General features: G+C 43.9%; 1 protein-coding gene across 8 annotated transcripts in view; it reads right to left on the reverse strand.

Moving 5' to 3' along the window:
* SYN1 (synapsin I) overlaps positions 1-16,556 on the reverse strand; it is a 34,993-nt gene extending 18,437 nt beyond the window's left edge. For 3 of the 8 annotated variants that reach the window (XM_036893874.2, XM_036894337.2, XM_036893796.2), the window contains exons 1-5: positions 15,969-16,552; positions 5,739-5,796; positions 5,543-5,634; positions 3,853-4,009; positions 3,592-3,681 (exon numbers count right to left, since the gene is read on the reverse strand). In XM_036893874.2, the coding sequence (XP_036749769.2) occupies positions 3,592-3,681; positions 3,853-4,009; positions 5,543-5,634; positions 5,739-5,796; positions 15,969-16,345 (774 nt within the window). In that variant the 5' untranslated portion in view covers positions 16,346-16,552. Of the gene's footprint in view, positions 1-3,591; positions 3,682-3,852; positions 4,010-5,542; positions 5,635-5,738; positions 5,797-15,968 lie in introns of all 8 variants that reach the window. The other 5 variants (XM_036894096.2, XM_036894250.2, XM_057495721.1 and 2 more) reach the window with 4 other exon arrangements.
* Positions 16,557-17,695: the final 1,139 nt, after the last annotated feature.

Genomic DNA, 17,695 nt, shown 5'->3' on the forward strand with positions numbered 1-17,695 from the left:
TGCCTCAGTACTGAAGGCGTGACCCAACATGTACACAGGCTGCATCAACAAAGACTTGGAGACTTACTGGTTCTAAGTGTTTAAAGAAATATCTGTCTAATCAGAGGCCTGTGACACACCATCAAACATATCAGCACACACACAATGGGAGTCCCAAAAGGAGAGAGGGGAGAGAAAGGTGCAATAAAGATATTTGATGCAGTAATGGCTGAAAACCTCCTAAATTTGATTTAAAAATTATTAATCTATACATCCAAGAAGTTCACTGAACTTCAAGTAGGATAAACCCATACATATTTACATCTAGACGCATGGTAAACAAACTGATGAAAGCCAAAGACACAGGTGGAATCTTGAAAATAATAATAGAGAAGTGACTCATCATGAACAAGGGATCCTCAGTAAGATTAATAGCTGATTTCTCATCAGAAACCTTGGAGGTCAAAAGGCAGTGGGAAAACATATTCAAAGCACTGAAAGAAAATGACTGTCAACTAAGAATTCTATATCTTTCAATATTACATTTCAAAGATGAAGGAGAAATTAAGACATTCACAGATATACAAACTGAGATAATTAATCACTAGCTCACTTTCATAAGAAATACTAAGAGAGTTCTTCAGGCTGAAGTAAAATGACACTAGACAGTAACTTGAATGAAGCTACCAAATGAAGAAATAAAGAGCACCTGTAAAGGTAACTACATAAATATAAAAGATAGTATGAATGCATTTTTTGTTTGCAACTCTTTTTTCCTCTATCTAGTTTAAAAGACAATTGCATCAAGCAATAATTTTAAGTCTATATTCATGGGCAAATGATGTGTGAAGATGTAAGACTGTATGTCAAGCTACAAAACAAATCTCAATAAATGTAAAAGAACTGACATCATACAAAGTATGTTTTCTGACCACAGTTGAATGAAATGAGAAACCAATAACAGAAGGAAACTTGGGGCATTAACAAATATGTGGAAAGTGAAACATGCTCCTAAATAACCAATGGATCAAAGGGGAAATCACCAGGGAAATTAGAAGATACTTTGAGATGAATGAAAAAGAAAACACAACATACCAAGACTTAAGGGATATAGCTAAAGTGGTGCTTATAAGCAAAATCATAGTTGTAAATGTGTATATTTAAAAAGAAGAGAGATATCAAATCATAACCTATTCTCCCATTTTAAGAAGTTAGAAAAAGAAGAAAAAACTAAGCCCAGAGCAAGCAGAAGGAAGTAATAGATTAGAATGGAAATAAATGAAATAGAGAATAGAAAAACCATAGAAATAATTTAAAAAACCAAAAGTTGAGAAGATCAACAAAATTGACAAACCTCTAGATTAAGATAAAAAAAACTCAGAAAACTAATTAAAATCTGAAGTGAAAGAGGAGACATAACTACTAACCTCACAGAAATAAAAAGGATTATAAAAGAGTACTATGAACTGTATGCCAACAAATAAGAAAACCTAGATGAAATAGACAAATTCTTAGAAAGACACAAACTACCAAAACTGAATTAAGAAGAAATGGAAAATATGAATAGAGCCATAATAAATGAAGAGATTGAATTAGTAATACAAAAAATGCCCATAAAGGAATGTCCAGGATCAGAAGTCTTTGCTAGTGAATACTACCAAACATTTCAAAAGAATTAACACCAATCTTTCACAACTCTTCCCCAAAATAGAAGAGGACAGAACACTGTTCATCTCATTCTATGAAGCTACTATTACCCAGATACCAAAACCAGACAAAAACATCATAAGAAAACTACAGACCAATATCCCTTATGATTATAGATGCCACAATTCTCAACAAATACTAACAAACTGAATCCCACAACATATAAAAAGGATTATACATCCGATCAAGTGGGATTTGGCCCAGGAAGGCAAGGGTGACTCAGCTTCATGAAGATCAATTAACATAATACACCATATTCATAGAATAAAGGAAAAACCCACACGATCATATCAATAAATATGGAAAAAGCGTTTGACAAAGTTCAACATCCTTTCATGAGAAAAACACTCAACAAACTAGGACTAGAACAGAATTTCATCAACACTTAGGTAGCAGTTAATATATGCCAGATGCACTGTTCTAACCACTTTATGTTCATTACATAATTTAATTCTCACACCAACTCTATGAGGCAGAAGCTACTATTACCCATATTATGCAGATGGGTAAATTGAGGTAAAGAGCATTTAAGCAACATTTTCTATGCTAGGAAGCTAATAAGTTGTAGAGCTAGGATTCCAATACAGAAATTCTGTAACAGAGTCTATGCTCTTAACCAGTCAGCTATACTGTCTCTCAAAGAATGTGCAATAATAATAATATCAACTGGCTTTCTTAAGAAGTAATGATTTGATCTCCATCTGTAAGTTAACTTAATTCATAACACTGTTAACTTCTATCAATGACCATAATTTGTAATATTGGTTAAGAATTTTTAATATTAGTACTGATGTTTATTTAACCACGTTGGTAATGTTAAGTCCATACTGATATTTAATAGTAATTTAATTAATAAAATGGTGATTTTTTATATAAGTAAACATAATTTATAACATTGTTAAAAATTTGTAAAATTACTTGTAAAAATTTGATGGCATAAGTAATGGTAATTCAATTTCTATTTGTAACTAAAATTTGATTCATAACTGTGATATTCATAATTTACATTCATAATCATAAGTTTAACATTAGTAGTTACTTATAATACCAATTGGAATGTTAATCATATTAATAATGATTTCTATTAGTAACTATAAGATAATTCAAAACACTGTTACTTGTAATTTATATCAGTAATCTTAATTTGTAACACTGGTGGTGATTTGTAACAATATTTTACAACATTTATACTAATAGCTTCATTTCATCTAGTAATTGTAATTCACAACATAGGCACTAATCACTTACAATGAGAATCTTAATTTGTAATATGGGTAATAAATTATAATATCAGTTATAATATTTGTGATATATATAAGTAATGATAATATGACTTTGATTAAGTATGATATAATTTAAAATAGGGACTTATTTATATTAGAGCATAATTTGTAATATTGATAATAACTTACAATAATTGTTAAAATCTTTGATGATACTCGTAATGATCATTTAATTTTTATTAGGAATTATAATTTAATTCATAACACTGGCACTCAAAATTTACACCAGTAATAATAATTTGTAGTACTGGTGATAATTTGTAACAATGATTTTATATGAAACACTGGTAACATTTCTATCAGGAGGAATATTTGATAATGTTAGTAATAATGACTTTGATTTCTATATGTAATATAATCTGATTCATTACATTGGTTCTGTTAATTTACATTAGAAATCAATTTTTAATACTGGTGAGTATCGGGGTCAATGATTTAAATCACACTTGTAACCACATAAATAAATTCGTGGTACTACTAATAAACTAATAATAAACCCTATCATGAAGCAACTTAAACCTCCACATGCACACGCTGGCTGTCCTCTCTGAAAGCATACCATTAAGAACACATCTATCATAACGTTTTTCCCTCCTGCCCACTCTACTTCCCCCAGACTCACCATCTCTTTGTGATTGGGGTAGAAGGTCTGATCGATTAGAGGGAATTCCTCTGTCCCCAGTTTCTTGTGCAGCCGAACCATCTGGGCAAACTATGAGAGCCAGGAGAGAGAGGTCAGGGAGTCCTTCACCCAGAGGCGGTCTCCAAGCGGGGGCTGCAGGCTTCCAAGCTTCCTCAGCTGCCCCAAGTCACAGGGATTTCGAGTTCCCACATGCATTCATGAGATAGTCCCGCTGGCAGGAGCACCCTTCCTGTTACTTACCACCCAGGGCTTGTCACAGAAGTTGTAGACAGAATGCAAAGAGTTCACGCTGGGGACGCCGGCATACTGCAGCCCGATGACCAAGCTGCGGTAGTCCCCGTTCCGAGCCATGCTGAAGGCGTGCTGGCGGATCAGCACAAAATCCGGCTTCAGAGACCTGAGGTGGCATGAGCAGGCGTGCTGAGGCCTCCCCCACCTCCAGAAGCTTCCCACCACCCTTAGAACAAAGACCAAGTTTTCTAAATCTCCACAGCTCCTAGAAATCGCAAAGTGGTTTTTCACCTCAGCACACATGCACACACTGCTCCTGCTGCCTCGAGCACCCTCTCTACCCTTTCCCCATCTGGTGACCCCTTTAAGCCTTTCCTGCCTGCTCTCCTCGCCAAGGTCAGCTTGCAGCTTCCCTACTCAGCTCTAACAGCTCCTAGTCACAGTCTTTCAGACTACTGGCCATCCTCAAATGATGCTGCCCAGAATAAATTCCAGCCTCAGGACCTCGGCAGGGGCTGTTCCCTCTGCCTGAGACATTTTCTCCTAAATATCTGCATGTGATTCTCCTTCACCTCCTTCAGGTCTTTCCTCAAATGTCTCTCACACTACCAGGCTACCTTATCCAAACTAAAGATACCTCCATCATCGAACAATCCCTACATCCCTTTGCTGCTACGTACTTTTTTCTGAGCACTTTTACATTTTATTATTTATTTTTTGTGTATATTCCACAATAGAATGTGAGCTTCATGAAGGCAGAGGGGTTCTGTTTGTGTGTTTTAGGGTCTGTTTGGTTCACTGCCAGGTCCTCAGCTCTTACCTGGCATACAATCGGTTGTCAACAACTATTTGTTGAATGCAAAATGCTGAGAGCAGCATCTGGCATGCAGTAGATGCTCAAGAAATGTTTGTTGAATTAATAACTGAAAAGTTTGGGTTGTGATCTGCTGGGATCCTTGGCTCTTCTTCAGAAGAGAAGCTATCTCCCCACATTCTGTACCTAAGTTCGTTTTTTTAAAAATTGAAATGTATTTCACATATAACATGGTGTAAATTTAAGGTGTAAAACACGTTGATTTGACACATTTATATACTGTAATCTGACTGTCACTGTAGCATTACTTAACACCTCTATCATGTCACATAATTATCAATTATTTTTTTGTGGTGGGAATAATTAAGATTTAGTCTCTTAGCAAGTTTGATGATTATGATACAACATTGTTGTTTATATTCACTATACTGTGCATTAGATTTCTAGGACTTAATTATCTACCAGTTGCAAGTCTGTAACCTTAACACCATTCTTATTTCTCAAGCCCCTGGTAACCACCATTTTACTTTCTGTTTTTATGAGTTTGGCTTTTTAAGATTCCACATATAAGAGGTATCATACAGTATTTGTCTATGTCTGACTTATCTCATTTAACAATGTCCTCAAGGTCCATCCATATCGTCACAATGGCAGGATTTCTTTCTCTCTTATGGCTGAATAGTATTCCATTGTGTATATGTACCACATCTTCTTTATCCATTCACCTACTGATGGGCATGTAGGTGGTTTCCATATCTTGGCCATTTTAATGTGCCTTAAGTTTTTGCTCACGGAAGGATAGGTGGGGAGGTGGGGACCCTCCCTCAGCTCTAAGGGAGTCCCTATGCCTCTCCCATAACACCAATACACCCTTTTCATACTCACCGCATAACCTTCACCCCATTCCGAAGAACTTCCATGTCCACGGAGAACCCACCACTGGCATGAGCCACAAGGTTGAGATCAGAGAATTCAGCCTAGGAAGGAAAAAACATGGGTGATTCACATACATCACACCAAAATGACCCACTTAGTTTTCAGTCTGGACAGTTGACCCCCAGGTCCACCTGCTCCAACTAACCTGTTCTACTTTAATGTCAATTTCTCCATGGATCTTTTTCCCTTTGAAGTATTTCGCCCTGGAGAGGAAAAGCAGAGCACGAAGATCAATGTTAAAATCTCAGGAAGACAAAACCCAGGTGCGTCTTTTGACCTCTTCGTCTCTTCAGCGCCACTGGAGAACCCATTAAGGTGCTTTGTAATTGTTGAAACACTTTGAAAAACTCATCAGTGTATTGTGAACAATAAAGACTGTTGTAATCCTCATGAAGTGTGTAAATGTCAAAGGACATTGCAAACTGTAAAATAAGTCCTTAAACCACAGAGAGCAGGTGTTCCCCAAAGTAGAGTCTATTGTCAGTCTGCTATAGTAAAGGTTTTTGCAAAGCTATGCAAAATGAGCAGTGCTTTGCAAACTGTACCATGCTTTGAAATTGCATGGAAGTTCGTAAATGGTGAAGAACTTTAGAGTAACATAGATGTATGTCTCAGTCTCTATGTCCGCTTGTGTGCTGAAGCATCTCTGCTTTCCCAAGGAGGAGCACATTCACTCCTTGTGGTTGTGTGCCATGAGGGACAAAACAGCCATGGGTGGGCAGCTATATCAGAAAAGGAGCAGCAGAGAGAGCAGAGCAGGCTGGCAGTGCTTCTACAGAAGCCAGAGCCAGCAGTGATGGGGGTGAGAAATGCTGCTGAGGACAAGGGGAAGCCATAGGAGGGAAGGTGGCTAGGATCAGCAGCAGGTACATTATGAATTGCTTGTCACTGTCCCTGGGCCCACCCCAGCTGTGCTCGGTTTCTGGCGGCCTCTCCCCTAGGCCCAGGATTCCTATCTGACAGGCTTCTCCACAGACAGAAGTTCGTCCCCAGTCAGGTTTCTCATAGAAAGGGGGTGAGGGGAGGAACCACTCCAGGGCCACCTACATGCACACAGTCAGGGTCTCTGACACATACACACAGCACAAATGGGCCCTGGTGACTTCCCTGGCATGCCCCAAAGGCCCCAAGCACAGCTAGTCTATTCTTGCTCTCGCTCTCTCTCACACACACTCTGCTACTGACACTGTCCCCTCACAAGTGTTGGAAGGTAATCTTAGCCCTTCACATTTTTCATTTATTAAATGATGATGTGTGTAGGCTATATTACTATTTTTCACACTTTTTTGACCACATGGTGGTCAAAATACTGCCATGCTCTCCGCAGATCTCCTCCTCAGATTAGTGCACTCTGAATATCAGCTGTTGACAGCTCATGGCCTTGTCCCACTGGGGCACTGTCTTCTGTCACAGAGAACTACCTTGGCTAAGGTTACACCTACTTCAGGTAGCTCATGGCTTATATCTGGTCTATGGGTGAGTACAAAGGCCAGTCTCTTTGCCTCAGTATAGGCTGACTCTGAAGGACCATCTCAGCCGCAGAGGCTTCCCTGCTCAGAGAAGGCCTCTGATGCAGCTGCATTGTGAACCAGCTTCTCCCTCTGCCCAACCATGCCCTCCTCACAGGTACTGATCCCAAAGGTGCTCCTCAGTAAGCCTCCTGCATGCAAATCTCTGTCTCAAAATCTGTTTTCAAAGAACCCAACTTAAAACAGTGGGCTGAAGAAGTCAAACTACAAGAAGACTCTAATGCCATTCTGGAGCTGGGTCACTCAGCAGCCAGCAGGCAATGAGGAGCCATCATTTGTGGGGGGTGGAGCACAGACAGCAACACAAAGTGCTCTGCAGCAGGTCCAGGCCGTGGCACAAGCAGGATGTCAGTTGGACTGTGTGATCTGGCAGATCCTATGACACTGGAGGTGTCAGTAGTGGGAAAAGATGCAATGTGGAGTTTATTGTCCTGAGTAGGAGAATTACAGTGCAGGCCCCTGGGGTTTTTGAGCAGCAGTAAATTTTATTGATGGTGGAATGTCATGAGATACTGGTGGAAGGGAATGCACCAGCTGGGGAAATATCCCTGGTACTTGGGAGGTGTGAGGGAAATGGTAAGCAGATTTGGGTGACTATTCACTAAACACCATTGATTAGCTGAAGAAAGATTTGACATGCTTAGGGTGAATGATCACCAATTCAATGCAAAATGTGAAAGCCAGAGGATATTCTTAGCTGCATTTAAGGAGGGCATCTTCTGCAACCAGAGGGCAGATAAAGGCATGGACCAGGATTAGGACATAATTATAAGTGCATAACTTCAGAGAAGGTTGAATTCTCAGGCCCAGCACACCTTCCATGCCATGCTAAGGGTCCTAATAAGACAAGAGTGGAGCCCTGAGACTTGGGATGGGGACATCTGGGAAATGCATGCAAGACCTTGAATGTACAGATTTTCCTGATCCCACTGAACCTGCAAAAGTAGCCCACCACTCCTTGTTAGAATATAGACTTTCCCTCTGCTTAAAAACAATGCAGAGGCCTCTAATGAAGCAGGTGCCTCATAAAACAATGCTTGCTCATTTCAGAATCTAACCCCTTTCTCAGCAACTAGGTCAATAACCAGGGTCAAATCCTAGTATAACCTGACTGGAGAGGTTCTAAGCTTGCAAAGGAGGGAAAGGAATTAATACCCAGAAGCTGAGGAATCTGGCTAATATGCATTGGCAGGAACTGGGAAAGTATGCATGAGACTGGACCCTGAGGACAATGGATTGGGGGTGGGACATGTAGTTGAAGCACTCTCCCAGGGCATAGAACTTAAAACCTGGCAAACATCTAGGAGATGTTACTATACATTGTTGGATGGCTTATGGAAGCTTGGAGAAAACAACGGGCCACACCAACTGAAGCAGAAATGCCAGAAATTCCATGGCAGGTTGTGGAGGAAAGGATCAAAGGAGTCAGAGAAGACACGTTAGAGCAGATACACTACCTAAGTCTAGAAAACCTACCAGCTGACTATGTTCTATGGGAGGGCCCAGAAAATATACCCAACTTATACAATCAATAAGGAACATGCTGGTGAGAGTGGCACCAGCCATGTTGAGAAGAATGGGAGTGGTAAGATAACAAATGAGGTCCTGGTCTGGTCCTGTACACAGTGGGTCCATTGGGTCCACAGGTCCACAAATGCATAATTGGAATGGACATATCTGGGTTGTCAGAGCTCCTACGTGGTTTCCTTGGCCTGTGGGTTAAGAGCTATTATAGTGGGGAAATCCAAATGGATGCCTCTGAATTTACACCCCACCATCAAAACAGTAAATCAAAAACAATATCTAATCTAGGGGTGATGGTGGAAATCAGTGCTGCTCTAAAAGATCAAAAGGATGCAGAGGTGTTAGTCCCATCATATCTCACTGAATTAATCAGTTCAGTTCCTGAGGAGGCTGGATGGATCCTGAAGAATTTCTGTAGACTAGAGCAAGCTCAACCAAGACTGACGCTGCTGTACTAGACATGCTGTCGTTGCTGGGGCAGATTAAAAGACCTCAGGTATGGCCAGTGACCACTGATTTATTGAAATCATTCCTCTCTATTCTGATCAGAAAATCTTCATACTCACGTGGGACTGACAATAATATTTGTTGATGGTTTTGCCATAGGGTTATTTATCTTTCTCACTCTGTGTCATCATATAGTTTAAAGAGACCTGGACCATTTGGACATCCCACAGAATATCACAATGGATTACTGTATCTATTACATCAAGAGATAGTGAGCACATTGCCTTGATAAGACACATGCACTCTAGAGGGTGAAAGGTAAACCCTACAAAGTCTCAGGGGCCTGCCACATTAGTAAGACTTTCAGGGGTTTAGTGGCCCAAGGCAGCCCTGACAACCTCTCCAAACAGGGCAAAGCATTGCATCTCTCATCTCCCACCATGAAGTAAAAATCACAACACCTGGTAGGCTTCTTCAGGTTTTGGAGCAGCATATTCCACACCTGGAAATACTGCTCTGATCCATAGTTCTGGTGACACATAAGGCTGTCAACCCTGAATGGGGGCCAGAGCTAAAAGGGCTCTGAAGCAGGTCCAGGCTGTGGTGCAAGTAGTCCTGCCTCTCAGGCCGTATGATCCGATAGATCCTATGATATTGGAGATATCAGTAGTGGGAAAAGATGCAGTTATGGGAAGCCTAAGTGGGAGGCCCCTGGGGTTCTGGAGCAAGGCCATGCCATCTGCAGCAGAGAATCACACCTTTTGAAAAACAAATCCTGGTGTAACACTGGGCCATGTTAGAAACAGGAAACTTGACCGGGAGGTAGCAAATGACTGCTCATCTGGGTGCCCATTGCAATCTGGGTCCTGCCAGGCCACCAAGTAATAAAGAGAGATGGCACAGCAGCCATGACTGAGCCAGGGTAGGACCTAAAAAGCTGCCTGAGTGGGTAACCCAGATGCCATGTCACCCACAGCGTTGCATTAGTTCTTCCCTCAGCTCACTAATGGGAATCCTTACAACCAGCAGATGAAGGAAGAAAAGGAAGCCTAAGCTTGGTTCACAAATGGCTTGGTTTGGTATGTGGGTGGAAGCTAAAATGGACGGTGGCTGCCCTATAGCCCACCTTAGAGTGGGCTTCAAAGACAGTGCAGAGCTCCCTATGGGCAGGGCTTTGGGCTGTGTGCCTGTTCATCTACTCTGTGGGGAAAGAGAAGTGGCTGGAAATTAGAATTCATTGATGGGCAGTGGTGAATGGCCTAGCTGACTAGTCAGAGGCTTTTAAGGAAAAATATCGGAAGATCAGGACAAGGAGGGTCTGGGACACACAAATGTGGGTCGACATATGTGAGTGGGCAAAAAGTGAGGACTAAAGATCTTTGTATCGTGTGTTAACACCCACCAGACAGCATCCACCATGGAAGTGGCACTAAGCAACCAGGTACACAGAATGAGTCAGCCAGATGATGTCAGCCAGCCTCCTGAATCAGCCACCCCAGTGCTAGCAGATGGGCACATGAAGTGACGCTCTTAGCAGAGATAGAGGCTATGTGTGGGGCTTACAGCATTATTGCTTAATGTCCAACCTGCCAGCAACAGAGACCAACATTGAGTCCCTGACATGGCACAATCCTCCAAGACGACCAAGCAGCCACTTTGTGGTAAGCTGACTACACTGGGACCCTTCCACCCTGTAAAGAGTAATGACTCATTTTGACTGGAATATTCTATAAATGGGTTTTGCCTTTCCTGATGGCAAGACTATAGCCATACTCACTGTCCAAGGGCTTAGACAATGTTTGATCTGCCAGTATGGGATCCCACGTAATGCTGCATCAAACTGAAGGACACACTTAACAGCAAAGGTGGTACAAAAGTGGGCCTATGACCATGAAATCAACTGATGAGATTATATACCACACCACCCAGAAGCTGCTGGTCTGACAGAGTGATGGAACAACTTGTTGCAGCCACAGCTAAGACCCCAGCTTGGCGGTGATACTGCGTGAGAATAGGACAACATCCTCCAAAACACAGTGTACACTCTAGATCAATGACCACTGTTTGTGCTGCATTCCTGATAGGTAGACTACATGGGTCTGGGGAATTCAGAGAGAAAAGTAGGAGTGGCCCTGCTTACCATCAATCCCAGTGATCCACTTTTGGAGTGTGTGCTTCCTGTTCTCTCAGGGCTCTGCAAAGTTAGAGGTCCTGGTTCTCCAAGGGGGGGCACTGCTACCAGGGGACACAGCAAGAATCCCATTACATTCTAAGCTATGGCTGCCACCTGGACACTTCAGGTTTTGTATGCCAACAGACATGAAGGGGAATCACTGTCTTGACATGGCAGGGGTACATGACCCTGATCATCAGGAGGAGGTAGGGCTGCTGTTACAAGTAGGGTCAGGGAGGAGTATGTTTGGCACCCAGGTTATCTGCTTGGCCATCCATTGGTATTCCTTGCTTAACTTTGATGGCAAACGAGCAAAAATAGCAGCCAAAGCCTAGAAAGGGCATGGGGACCAAGGGCTCAGGGATCCTTCAAGGATGAAAGAATGGATCACTTACCAAGTAAGCCACTGAGGCCAAGAGAGGGGCTAGCTGACAGGGGGAGGGAATCTAAAATGTACAGTAGAAGAAGGAGACAATGTATATAATTTATTTATGCTGCATTTAACAACTGTAGCTGTGGAGGCTATAGTTCATCCCACTAGCCATGCTTTTTCAACTTTCCCAAAGGAAACAAGATCAATTACAATCCTGGAAATGCTGTTCCCAGATGGGGTGAACTTACTCTAAGAGGCAAGTGAATTTGAGCAGTACAAGGGCTATACTGTGTGCTCCACCCCTGCCCTGCCATCAAGCCTTCACATTAATCCCCCAGCTTCTGAGAATATCTGCTGTTGAAGGCTCACAGTGCTGCCCCTCGCTGGGATTTGCCTCTGCAGCAGGGATTTGCCTTCCCCAAGATTATGCCTCCTCCTAGAGGGCAGCCTGTGGCCCACAACCGACTGATGTAAGAATACAAAAACCTGGCCACCCCCTTCAGATGGGATAACTCTGAAGGGTCATCCAGCGCCAGAGCTCTGAAGATGATTGGCTGAGCCTCTGTTATGGCTGCATCACAGCTCAACCTTTCCCTCTGCCAAGCCTGCTTCCCCCGCTCTTCCCCAGCTCTTCCCCCACAACAGGTGTTGTTCCCAAGAGCTGTCCTTAATAAATCTGCACACAAATCTCAGAGTCTTGGGGTCTGCATCCAGGGAAGTCTAAGAAAAGGAGCCCCAGTAAGACATATAATTTATATAACCCACTATATACATATTTATATAATAAACCACCCTATATATATAAAAAACATATATTATATAAGACATATATAACATGTTATACAGCAAATATAATACAGGATTTTTATATAATATATAACATATATTGTATATTACATATTATATGTGGATGTATCTAGAATGGATAGTTGCATGTATATAAATATATATGTATATAATTGGAATGAAAATTTCAATAAATAATTATCTTTACTATGGGCAATGGAGTCTGATATTTCCTATTCTATTTCACTTCATGAAGAAAAACATACACATATATGTGTATTATATACTATAAGCCCATTATATAACAAATGTATTATATAGTATATGTATATATAATTATGATAGACATTGATTGTATTTCTTATTGGAATAACAGTTTCACTAAATAATAATTCCATTTGCTATATTGCAATATACTCTGTTATTTTCTATTTTCACTTATCCTACTTCATGAAGTAAATGAAATGCTGGTCACAAGCCAATAGGTGACCCACAATATGAGAAACACTGAACTAAGTTATCTCTAAAAAGGGGAGATGAGTCTCAACTTGGCATTTGCAACTTTAAACCACAGAAGACTCAAGACCCAGGAAGGAATGAGGTGGTAAGGTTTGGTGGGAAAGGTGTCAGACTGTACTTAGGTGTACAGTCCATTACAAAGTTTGCACAACTCCTCCTTTATTCCAGGCTGAAATCCCTAAAGCTTGCATGGCTCTGAATGTCTGCAAGTTGGTGATGCAGAGGTCTCTATTCCCCACACTGAGCCTGGAGTGCATAGGCTCTCTCCATTTGTCCATCCCAACCTACCTGCAGTAGACATTAAGTAAATATTTGCTAGATTGACTGGCAGAAAAAACTGGAATAGCTGCTGGAGTAAAGGGGGGCTTCTGGGATGCAGAAGGGGAAGCAAAGAATCTTTCACTGAATCCAGCAGATGCTCAGTAAATGCTTGCTGGACAACTTCGAAGGAAAAACGGAAAACACTGGAGTTACAGGTATGGAAAGGGGACGGTCTTCTCAGCATCCAGTAGATAATTAATAAATGTTTGATGGAATGAAGGGAAAAGCAGCAAAGAATCTGCCTGGAGGGTCGGAGTGGAGAAGGTAAGTCTAAAAGAAGATGCTTACCAACACACAACAAGGGCCTCACTAAGGTTTGCTGACTTCAATGGTGCTCAAATTTAGCCAAGAAAATGGCTCCTGAGTGAATGGGTGTTGGTGCAGGAATTATATAGCATGTGTTCAATAAATGCTTCATGAATTAATGGAGAAAAGAGGGATGTGGCTGTTTGAGCAGAATTATTAAGAGATTAATAAATGCTTTTTCAGACTAATTGGGGGAAAAAGGCAGTTGGAAGATGGCTACTAATGGTCTGGGGAGGGGACCTAGGCAGAACACAGTAGGTGCATAAGGTGAGCTTTCAGGATTGTGTAGTGTGGAAGAAGGCTGTGGGAGGGGGAATTAGAGCTATAAGAGGTGGAGGAGAGGCTTTGAATATGGGGTTCTTCATATATAATAAGAGCTCATTGAAAGATGGTGGGGTTGAATGGAGAAAAGGTATAGAGCATTAAGCTGGTGGTTGGGTTCGAAGAAAGGAGAACTGAAGAAGGCTTCCTAATATATAGTAATGCTTAATAAATGCCTCCCCTACTCTGACACATGAAAAGTATCCAATAAATACCTGTAGAATGAATAAATGGCTCTAAAGAAAGAGAAAGGCTTCTGGGTAAGTGCTCCTGTGAGGAGGGGTGATCTAACCAGTAAAGAGCTGGTACTCAATAAATTTAGGCTGAAGTAGTCCCCTGGAGAGAGCTCTTGAGACAGGGGCTGGAACTTCCAGATTTCAAAAGAGGAAGTTGAGACTGGCTCTTACATAATAGGGAGATGCTTTATGATTGGTGCAGGTTCTCCTAGGGGTAATGAAGGAGCATCTACCCCCTATACACAATAGGTACTATATACATACTCACTGGATCCACTGAAAGAAAAGGATTTGGGGGAGATGGTGTGAACATATTGCACGCAGAAGGCACTCCATAAATGCTCACAGGGCCACTGGAGCGAAAGGCCTTTCGGGGAAGGTGATTAGAATTGAGCACCTGGTAGACAATGAATAAATGCTCAATGGATCTATTAAAAGAAAAAGTCTGGGGAGGGGGCCCTAGGGATGGGCAAACAATCACTGTATCCATTGAAGGAAAAGTCTTTTGATGAAAGGGAATGGGGATGTAGAACTTGATCTATGTAAGCTTGATTCTCTGTTGAGGAAAGGAAATGCTTTTATGGAGAAGGCACAGAATCAGGCACACAGCAGGTGCTCCACAAATGCTGCCAGGAGTGATGAAAAACAAAAGGTCTTTGGGAAGAGGGATTGGAACGGTGCACACAGCAAGTACTAGATATCTGATCATTGTGCAAAGGCCTTTATGGAGAAGGTCTAAGGTTGAGTCATGCAGAAGGTGCTCAAAGTATGTAGACTGAAGCCACCGGAGGGCTTGGAGATGGGGTAAACATCAGGCACTCAGTAATGTTTGGTGAATATGTTGGAGAAAAAAACCCTTTGAGAAGCCTTACAGCAGGCAGGTGATAAATACTAGGTGAGTCCATCAAAGGAAAAGCCTTTGAAGAAGTAGCTTGAAAATGAGGAATAAGGGAGGCACTCAATAAATGCCTTTTAGATCCACTGTAGGTAAAGGATTTGGGGGAAAGTCTGAAGATGAGTCATACACACAAGATTTTTTAAAATGCTCATGGAACTCATTTGAGGAAAAGAGTATGTTTGAGAAAGGGGCTGGGGGATGCGGCATACATCAGGTACTTAATAAATGCTTCTTAGATCCTTTGGAGAAATAGTCCCTTGGAGAGGGGTCCTGATTGGGGTACACAGAAAGCATTCAATAAAGTCTCACAGGATCCATTAAAGGCAACACTTTTGGTGAGAAGCTGGGATGGGATACACAGCGGGCACTCGACCAATGTTCACTGAATAGTTTAAAAGGTCTTTGAGGAGAGGGCTGGGGTGGGGCACATGGCACATTCTGGATACATACTCACAGGTCTCTTAGTGAAAAAGATTTAGGGCAAGGGTTGAGGGTGACAAGACACATATTAAGCTCTCAATGAGTGCTCACAAAATTCATGGAAGCCAAAGGCCTTGGGGAAGGGCTCTCCGATGAGGCACACTGCATGTACATGATAAATGCTCACAAGATCCATTAGAGGACAAGGCCTTTGGGGCAACGATTGGGGGGACAGGGAACATTAGGCTCTTGAATGCTCACAGAATATATTGAAGCCAAGGTTTTTGAGGGAAGGAGGTACATAGCAGGCGCCCCATAACTGCCCCGTATGGATCGGGAAGGCGGGAGTGGGGGTGGGTAGCAAGGGAGGGTCAGATAGGAAGCGCCCAGCATAACAATTTAAAGGAAATGGGTTTGGGCTAGGGGGCCAGGTGCCTGGCACACAAGTGGCGCTTGATAATTACTCGTCACAAAACGACGTGGGGACCCAAGCCGCGGGAAGACGTCCAGTCGGTGGCTTACCAGTCGGTGTGGAGCTCGTCGATGACCAGTAGCACCCTGGCGGCGGCGCCCCCACGGCCTGCGCCCCCAGAGCCACCGCCCACCTGCTCGCTGAAGGTGGCGGCCGCTGCCGCGGTGGTCTGCTTGACCGCGTTGGACAGCGACGAGAAGAAGCCACCGCCTCCCGAGGACCCAGGGCTAGGGGCGGCTGGGGAGGCCACGGGGGCAGCCGCGGAGGCCCTCTCGGCAGCGGCGGTCGCGGGACCGGGTGTGGCTCCGGGGCTGGGGGCAGCAGGCGGCGGCGGGGGCGGTTGCGGGCGCTGCAGGTCTGTCATGTACCCATTTGGCAGATTGGCCATAAAGTTGCTGTCCGACAGGCGGCGCCGCAGGTAGTTCATGGCTGCGGTGTGGGGAAGGGGGTCCCAGGAGCAGTCTGGTCAGGAGCCGCGGGGGCGGACCGCGCGGGGCCCGGGAGCACAGCTGCGCTCTCAGGCACGACGCTACTCTTTCCGTTGCCCGCTGCAGACTGAAGCAGCGCTGAGTTTCGCCGCCGCCGCAGCGCGGATGGTCGCGCCCATAACCCCTATCTGGCCCCTCGCATGGTGCAGTCCAGCTGGGCCGGTGACTGGGCGGACGCGACCAAGGAGACCGGGAAGGGGAGTTTGAGAAGGAACGGCGAGTGACGTCAACTCGCCTTCAGGGTTGGGGCGGCGGTGGCGCGCGCTGGCAGGCAGGGGTGAAGACGCTGTCCGCGGTGCTGAAGACGGCAGTGCGCACGCGCCACGCCGCATCCTGTCTCCCTTCCCCCTTCTGCGATTGGGGATGCGCAATTTGGAGAGTGGGGGTGGGGTGGGTGCTGGTCCGGAGGGTCCAGGTGGTTGGTCAGGCAAGTCCCCCACGCTGCTTCACTCTGGTCTTCACACCCAGTCGTACCCACACGCAGGACCCTCCGCAGATATTTGGTTTCCAGTGTTAGCATTCCCCACAGAAGGCTCGTAGAGGGGTGGGAATGGAGACACACCCAGAGACACAAAAGTAGAGAAATAACCCTCTTACAGCGAGGGGTGACGGTCATACGCAGTACCCCGATGGGAGATCAATTTCCTACGTCCACATAGGCTCTGCTAAGCAGAGAGAGGGTGAGGGGGTGGCGTAGACAGCATCAGACAAGCGAAGGTGGACAGCTGGGTGGAGTACACACCCTTGCCTGGTGGGGGTGGGGGCTGGAGGCACACTGGGAATGACACGGACGTGGAGATACATATGGACACACACAAAAGTAGGGAAACACATGAAGGCATGTACAGAGAGAACAGACCAATCTGGATATCTGTATAGACACATGTACAAGCTCAGGATAACTCACATGGCTATGCATGCACACACGCACGCAGACACCACACTGCCACACGGAGACCCAGAGAAACTCACACAAGCAAGCACGCCCAGACAAAACACATACCCACGGACAATCATGAACAAACCTAGATCTGCTATACAGACATGTGACCTGAAGCTCTAGCCCTGATGTTTGTCCATCTTCCCTGCTCTACACACACATTCGGATAATACACACCCATCCCTCTGCCCTGAACACAGCCCAAAACCATCTGGTATCATTAGTGCCCGTGGCTATTTCCCCCTGCACCAGAGAACTTTCCAGAGGCAGACCCATCCTAGGGTATGCACACAGTAGGTGCCAAGTAATGTTTGCCACATGAGCAAATGACCTTTATAGTTCCAGGCAG

Source organism: Manis pentadactyla, chromosome X (assembly GCF_030020395.1).
Source record: "Manis pentadactyla isolate mManPen7 chromosome X, mManPen7.hap1, whole genome shotgun sequence".
Taxonomy (NCBI): Eukaryota; Metazoa; Chordata; class Mammalia; order Pholidota; family Manidae; genus Manis; species Manis pentadactyla.